This window comes from Macrotis lagotis, chromosome 4 (genome assembly GCF_037893015.1).
Source record: "Macrotis lagotis isolate mMagLag1 chromosome 4, bilby.v1.9.chrom.fasta, whole genome shotgun sequence".
NCBI lineage: Eukaryota > Metazoa > Chordata > Mammalia > Peramelemorphia > Peramelidae > Macrotis > Macrotis lagotis.
The window spans coordinates 200299691-200307395 of NC_133661.1; the positions used below are offsets into that span (position 1 = coordinate 200299691).

The 7705-nt window shown below is 54.3% G+C and overlaps 1 protein-coding gene across 1 annotated transcript; it reads right to left on the reverse strand.

The window, feature by feature from the left end:
* Positions 1-5871: 5871 nt before the first annotated feature.
* ANKRD63 (ankyrin repeat domain 63) lies at positions 5872-7023 on the reverse strand. Its single transcript, XM_074232039.1, has one exon. The coding sequence runs from the start codon at positions 7021-7023 to the stop codon at positions 5872-5874; it is 1152 nt and encodes a 383-aa protein (XP_074088140.1).
* Between the last annotated feature and the right edge of the window lie 682 nt (positions 7024-7705).

Sequence of the window (7705 nt, forward strand, 5' to 3'; positions counted from 1 at the left end):
TCCCATCTCCCTGGAGAGTCTTAATCTGAACTGGCTTTAGCTGCCAAGGAGCAGTCAGAGGCAAGGGAGAAAACATGATTTCTCCTTTTCATACTCATCGTTTTCCCTTGGGTTGAGTTGTGTTCAGAAGAATTTTGTCATCTAATGTGTATCTGAAATTTGACAGAAGAAAATGTGAATGACCTGCTTCAGGACTCTGGAAAGAGAGAAATATATATAGAGAATGTTCTCCCTTAAGTAGTCGTCAGGAAAGTGAGTGTAGGAAGCTGAATTTGCCACAGTGTCTTGCAAGCAGCAACTCTGGTAGGTGGCTATTCTATGTACTGCTTAACCCTGGCCCTTTTCAACATTCAATGCAGGCCAGCCCTACAGCTAGAAGAGGAACCATGGGAAATCATGGTGACATTTCTCTTCTGTTGAATTTGAAGCTGTTTTGAATTAGGTCATTTTAAGAGAAAGGTTCAGACATCAGGACGGAAGGGGATGGACCTGCAGTCTAACTTCAAATCCTTCTGATATTCTAATAGCCAGGTGGCTTGATGGATAGAGTGCTGGGCATGGAGTCAAGAAGACCTGAGTTCAAATTTGACCTCAGTCACTTACTGTGGGACCCAGGACAAATCTTGTAACCTTTGCCTTGGTTTCCTCATCTGTAAAATGAGGATAATGATGGTGGTGGTGAGGATCAAATGAGATTTTTGAAAATGCTTTTGCACAGAACTATATAAAAGATTATCATTATTATGAGTGAAGTGGCTCTGGAGCTAGGTGGCCCAGTGGATAGAGCACTGAAGAACAGGTTCAAATTCAGCCTCAGACTCTTGTTAGCTGTGGGACCCTGACCAAGCTATTTAAACTCTCCCTTAGATTCTTATCTGTAAAATAGGCTTAACAATTGTCTCCTAAAGTTAGTTGTAAGAATCAAATGAGAATATATTTGAGTACTTTGTAAATGCTATATAAATTTTAGTTTATATTATTACTGAATGACTATTAACAAGTTACTTAACCTTTTTTTAGCTCTCTAGGCATTTCTCTAAGTTTATCTACCTAGTTTATATAGATTTAGAGCAAGGGACTTTTCAAACCATCCATTACAGTTTCCCTCAATTTTACTGATCAGGAAACTGAGACCCTGAAAGGTTGACTTGCCCAGTTATACTGTGCTTGAGGCAGGATTCAAATCCAGCTCTTCCTAACTTCAGTTTAAGGTAGATAGCCTTAAACACTGGGTGGAAGGTGCTTCACCTTGTGATATCAACAGTGACAAAAAAAAGAGCAAAGCTGGTGGATTCAAAACTATAAGGGTTCAGGTATAAAGAATACCACAGAAGACTAGATGGTTTTTGTCCTGACTGCCACTGAGTTAACTTGTAAGTATTGAGATATTTCCTCATCTGCACAATCAATCTGGTTCAATTAGTATTAACCTTTAAGATCCCTTCTAGCAATAAAATTGTCACATGTTGACTTTCTCCACTAAGATGTCAAAGACCTATAAGAGGGACCAGGGCTCAGAGAGTCATGTAAAACCTCCCTTTCCCTCCACCCTCCACCCCCAGCCCTAGCCCTGAGATATCTCCCTGTGAGCTCATTCTGAATCAACACCAGAGGAGTGTTAGTAAAAGGGCTACTTTGTCTCTCCAAAAGTAATAGATTTCTTTGCAGCAGCTGAGCCAGAGAATGAAACAGCCCAATCTCCTCAATTGAATAATACCGGATTTATTAACTATTATTCTGAGTTAGTCTTCTTTCTACAAAACAGCCTCTTCTTCCAAAAGGGTAGTCACTTAAGCCCCACAGACAGATCAATAACCTAGAACCACTTTGGGACACCAAGCCCCAGGGATTTGGATTAGATTACAAGAAAACAGTGTAGTTTAAAAACAAAACAATTTGAGGAAAGCTGTCTGCCTACATTGAGCCAGGCAGCAGAGGGTCAAGGAGATGGTCTAGCTCCAGACTGGAAACCTTTGGCCTGCTGAGAGGAGAGATTCTGGATGCCAAATTGTGGTGACCTTGACAAGTTCCAAGCAGGGCTATGCCATAGCACAAAGCTAAAGGGAAAGCAAGCCAGCCATACATGTTACAAAAGTAAGACATACAAGTCCGCCCCATACAGTTATGTATACACACAGGAAGAACCTGCTGTGGTTTTTGAGAAATATCACTTTCATCAACCAATCTCTTGGCAACTCTGTGAGACTAGCAGGCACCCTTGCATACCCAATCAACTAAGGACAAGGTGACATTTGACCCAAAAGCTACATGTCCGCTACACTGGGAAAGATTGGGGTTAGCTCCTGTGCTTGCCTGAGCTTAGTTGTGTTTTAAAGATCTGACAATTTGTATTCTTGCACTGGATATGAAAATTCAACAGTCAAAAAGGGAGTAGTTTAGCAAGCAAGTAGCAGAAGGAAGCAGTTTGCAGTTGAGCTGTGTGGTTCTCCCACCCCTTGAGACTGTTCTGAGATAGAACCAGGGTCTGAAAAGAAGCTGTCAAAATTTGGTGGGGAAAGAGAGGAGAGGAATTGGAGACCCCAACTTGAAAGGAGGACATTGAGTGGGAAGCTACATTCTCCAACTTTTAAACACTCCAGAAGTTGAAACTAATGTGTTAGAAATTAGAGGGCAATTTTTGCAGTAGGAGGGTGAGAAAAATCAAGGAGCAGAGAATGTCACAAAATTGATATCCTCTCAAAAGTTCTGTGCTTCCAGGTCTCCCAAATCGATTGGAGGGACTTCTTTGAGTCCTCATTTTGCTACAACCAAATGTCTTCAAGTAGCTGGATTTCACCCCCCCCCTCCCCAAGAAAAGAAAAAAGGATTCATAAGTATTAAGTATCCAGGGGGGTAAAGGATGAAAAAAACCATCCATGGAGTAAATCAAGAACTTAGTTCAAGTCCTTGCCCTTTCAAATATCACCTATATAGTCTCAAACATGTTACTTTATTTTCTGGGTCTCAGTTTCCTCAGTTGTAAAATAAGGGTGGTTGGACTAAATGACTCTAAGGTTCCATCCAGCTCTACCTCTATGGTCTATCATCAATCCTTTCAAGCAAAGGAAAGGAACATGTTAGCCAGTAGGGGACATCAGAGATCCTGAGTGGGGCTAGGTAGGGCAGAATAAGATTAGGCACCACCATCTTGGAGAAAGTATCCTGTCATTGGACTGGTTCCTAAGGGTAGAGCAAATGGTATCTGGGGTGTGGAAATCATTCCTTTTGGAAAAGCAGACACAGCTCTCTGCTTCCAAGGGTCTCTAGAGCACGAGGGGCTAGGAAGGAAGAAAAAAAATTCCAGAAGAGTCCATAGGGACCAATACAAAAGAGAACCTCTGAAGTCCCATTCCTTCTATTGGTTCAGGATGAAAGATCACTTTTCCTTTACCAGGTAATTCTCCTCGGTAACAGTTTTCTATCCCAGAAACTCTGGGTGAAAATCCTCACACTCTCCATCAAGAGCACAGACTTCTAAAAATCCCAACCCTAGGGTGGGGGTTGTATTTCCAAATCTGTGCTTCAAAAAAGACCTTGCCACCCCCATCCACCCTCACCCACCCACCCACAAATCTTTCTCCTCAGTCTAGTAGCAAAAATTCCTCAGTAAAGTCTCTCGAAGCCCTGGAGCTTCCACCGGGTCTTAGTGCCTGCATATAAAAGCTAGCACAGTAGTCCAGGCTTACAAGAGACGGTGAAGAGAGAGGAAAGAGGGAGGAGGAGTTGGGAGGAAAGAACAGGAAGAGGGAATAAGGAGGAAAAAGGAAAGAAAGAACCTTTTAACCACCTCGTGGCAGTTGCTTCTGACTCACTAATCTGTCGATAATGGAGTTGAAATTGGACCCTGTCCCACGGGGGTGGTGCTGAGGTGGGTGGGGGGTCAGAAAGGCATAACCAGTAGGTTCCCTGGTGGGGTTCAACTTTCTAGCCTCCGTCATCGCTCTGCCCTCCATCTATAGCCCAGCTAGAAGCTGCAGACTTTTTAGAAGCTTCCTTCCAGCTCTTGCGGGAGTTGGATGTAATTTAAAAGGGGACCTGCAGTTTAGTGTGGGCTCCCAGCTTCACTGCTTCTTAGTTTAACATCACAAACACTTCAGTCAATTATCTCCCTCGCGGAGCTTCTATTTAGAGAGACATTGTCAAGGTTCTTAAACCTCAAATCAAGCCTGCTGCTTTCTGCTGATATACAAAGCCTCCGAATGGGAGTTATTTGAAAGTGAAGGGGGAAAATTAAGCAAAGCCTTGCAACCCCGTATCTGAAGTACAAACCTATGGGAACACCTTCTGTGCAGATGATGAGAGAGGGGGAGTTTGGGGTAGAGGGGTGGGGGGGTGTGCTGAGAAAACCTTTCCCCTTTAAGCATCTTAGAAATAAGTGCAAAAAGTGAAGTGGAAGATTTGGGCAAATGGGAGTACAGAGGACCCATTAAGTGGGATAAACCTTTGAATTCCATTGCTTCCAAAATTCAGTTGAGACCCAATGGAAACTGAAAGAGGTTTAATTCTTTCCCCCTAACGGCTGTTCAATATAGCTAGTATGTGGATGTTTGGGGAGAACAGATTGAGAAAGGTTTGGAAAGATACTCAGGACATTCTGGTGCTGTGACTGGAGAAGTCAGACCCTAGGCAGAGGCAAAGTAAGCTAGGACTACTACATCCAGCATATCCTAGAAGATGGGGCACTGGACTTAAAGACAGAGACCTGAGAAACTCACTCCTGATACTTCTTAGCTGTCTGCCTCCAAATTAGCCACTTAGTCTCTGTCTCATTTTCCTCAGCTGTAAAATGAGAGAGTTGGAGTTGATGGACCTCAACGTCCCTATCAGTTCTAAGCTTGCGCTCTCATGGTATAAGAGACAGGGGACGATAGCAAAGATTCCTGAGCAGGTGTTTTTCATTCCAGGTGAACTGCCTTTGGGAGGGAAACGCTCTTTCATAATTATTAAAGACTTTCTTCCCCCAAAGACTCATGATAAGTGATAGAATTCAGGTTCCTCAGGTCTCTGGACCCCTCTTTGTTCTCCCCTGCCCTGGCAACGGGGCACTAATCATTACTGATGCGGGGAGAGAAAGGACGGTGCCACAGACCTACCTGGATCAAGCTCGCAATCGTTCACCTGGGGCATGTATATGACTGCCAGAATTCTGAGAAAGCATTCTCCCCTCCGTCAAAACACTATGGCTGCAGCGTAGAACAGACTGACCTTTCTACCGTGTGCAGGAATAAACGTTAAAGCTTAGGGAAGCAGCAAAGTGTGGTGGGAAATGGCCATGGATTACGGAATGAAGAGCTTTCTGGTTGAATTCTGGCTCCGTCACTCCCCTGCATGACCTCGGGAGAGGGTTCTCTCTGGGTCCCGGTGTTCTCCTCGAGGGGGCAGATGAGCAGATGGGGCAGATGCTGTCCAAGATGTTTTTCCGATTTAACCGTCTAGGATTCTAGGTCTCCCCTACAGGCTCAGCCCCTCAAGGCTGCTCCACGTTCAGACTCCCGTGGGCCGTGGGCCCTGCCCGAGTCTGCCAGTTTTCCTTCTCCTTGGTTTTCAGAGCAAGGAGAAGGGAAGGGAAGGGAAGCGCTGGCCCCCTGGAAAGACGCGGGAAATCTAGACGAAATGAAAAGGAGGGCGAGGAGTGGGGCCGGGGTGGAAGGAAGGCCGGGGGGGGGAGAGAACGGTGGAAGCCCCTCCGAAGGACTGCCGGGGGGCCAGGGCTGCTCTGGCTCCTCGGGGGGGGGGGGCGGGGGGGCAGCAGACCCGGCAGAGACCCCCCCCTGCGGGGGTGGGGGGGCGCCGGGGCTGTCTCGGGGATCCGGCACGGGAGGGTTTGGGGTGGGGGTGGGGGTGGGGGCTCGGGGAGGCGCCGTGGAGTCTTCACCGCTGGGCCTGCAGGACCACCGCGTCCGCCTCGCTGCCCCCCTGCCGAGGGCCCCGCCGCTCGGGCGGCGAGTCGGGCTCCGGCCCCGGGCCGCCGTCCGAGCCCGGCGCCTCCCCCACCAGGCTGGGGATGTCCGGCGCGGTGGAGCGGCGGCGCAGGACCAGGCGGCCTCTGCCGGGGCCGCCCTCGGGGTGCGGGGCGAGCCCGCCGGGGGCCGGGGCCGGGGCCGGGGCCGGGGCCCGGCCCTCCAGCAGCTCCTGCGAGCGCCAGCGCCCGGCGCCCGAGGCCCGGGGGGAGGCGGCCCGGGGCAGCTGCGCCGCGGCCCGGACGCGCGCCGCCTCCTCCTCCGTCACCGAGCCCAGCGCCAGGCTCATGCTGCGGCCGAACTCGGGCCGCTCGCCGCCCGGCGCTCTCTGGCGGCCCGAGCCCTTGCCCCCGCCGCCCGCCTCGCCGCCGTGGCCGCCGGCCGCCCGCGCGAAGCGCGCCAGGAGGGGCCGCGGCAGGCGCCGGGGGCTGGGCCGCCGCCGCTCGGGGCTGGGCTGGGCGCCGGGCCGGCCCGGGGGGCTGTCGGAGGCGGAGCCCCGGGCGCGGGCGGCCGCGGCGGCCGCGGCGCGGCCCCAGGGCCCCGTGAGCGCCTGCACGCAGGGCCCGTGGCCGCGGGCCGCCGCCAGCTGCAGGGCCGTGAGGCCGGCGCGGTTGGTGCGGTCGAGGCGCAGGCCCAGGCGGCGGAAGGAGCGCACCAGGAACTCGAGCACGGCGCCGTGGCCGCAGGCGGCCGCCCACATCACCGGGCTGTTGCCGGCCGCGTCGGCCGCCTCGGGGTCGCCGCTGAACTGCACCAGCAGCTGCACGGCGTCCAGGTGGCCGCGCTCGCAGGCCAGGCTCAGCGCCGTGCGGCCGCGCTCGTCGCGCAGGTTCACGGCGGCGCCCTGCTCCAGCAGCAGCCGCACGAAGCGGGCCCGGAGCGCGGGGTCCGGCAGCCCCACGGCCACCATCAGCGGCGTGCGGCCCTGCTCCGCGCGGCAGTCGATGATGCTGCGGTCCAGGGCGTCCAGCACGAAGCGCGCCAGGTGCACCTTGCCGGCCTGCATGGCCTCCAGGAAGGTGCGGGTGCCCGCCCGGGGGCACAGGTCCTTGGGCTTCAGCATGGCAACCCCCCCCCCCTCCCGCCTCCCCGAGTCCCCCCGAGTGTCCGACGCGGCCCTGGGCCTCGCGCCGCCCGGAGGTCCCGACGATCCCGGCCGCAGGTCCCGGCTCCCGCGACGCCGGAGGCCTTCCCGCGTTGTCCCGGCCGCCTCGTGTGCTCTCCGGCCCGCGCCGCCCTCGTGGCTGCTCCGGCTCCCGGGGCTCCAGCCGCGGCCGCCTCTGCCCCGCGCCGCTCGCCGCAGACGGTCCGGGCCGCCCCCCGGACGGCGGCTCCGCGCCCCCCGCTACTCTCCCGGCTCCATACCTGGGGCCCGCTCGCAGCTGCTCGGGCGCCGGCGCCTCTGCCCGCCTCGCTCCCTGCTGCGGCGCCGGCCGGGCGCGGGGCTGGCTCCCGGGGGGCGCCCGCTGTGTGGGGGGCCGCGGCTACTCCCGAGCAGGCGAAGCCCCTCCGCCCGGAGCCCGGCTCTTACTGCCCCGGGGTCGGACTCCCCATGGCGAGGTCTCCTCCGGAACCCGGGAGGGCTTCGGCACAGCGGAGCGGCGCCCCGCGCCCCGCCGGGGGAGCAGAACCGAGGATCGACTCCTCCTCCCTCTCCGCCGGGCTGAGACGGCGGCTGGGGAGCCGGGGGCGGGGGGCGGGTGCCGCTGGTGGGGGGCCACCGGCGTGGAGCGGCTCCAATCCCA

Excerpts from the sequence above, each read along its gene's own strand:
- ANKRD63 (XM_074232039.1), bottom strand. The coding sequence starts at position 7,023 with ATGCTGAAGCCCAAGGACCTGTGCCCCCGGGCGGGCACCCGCACCTTC.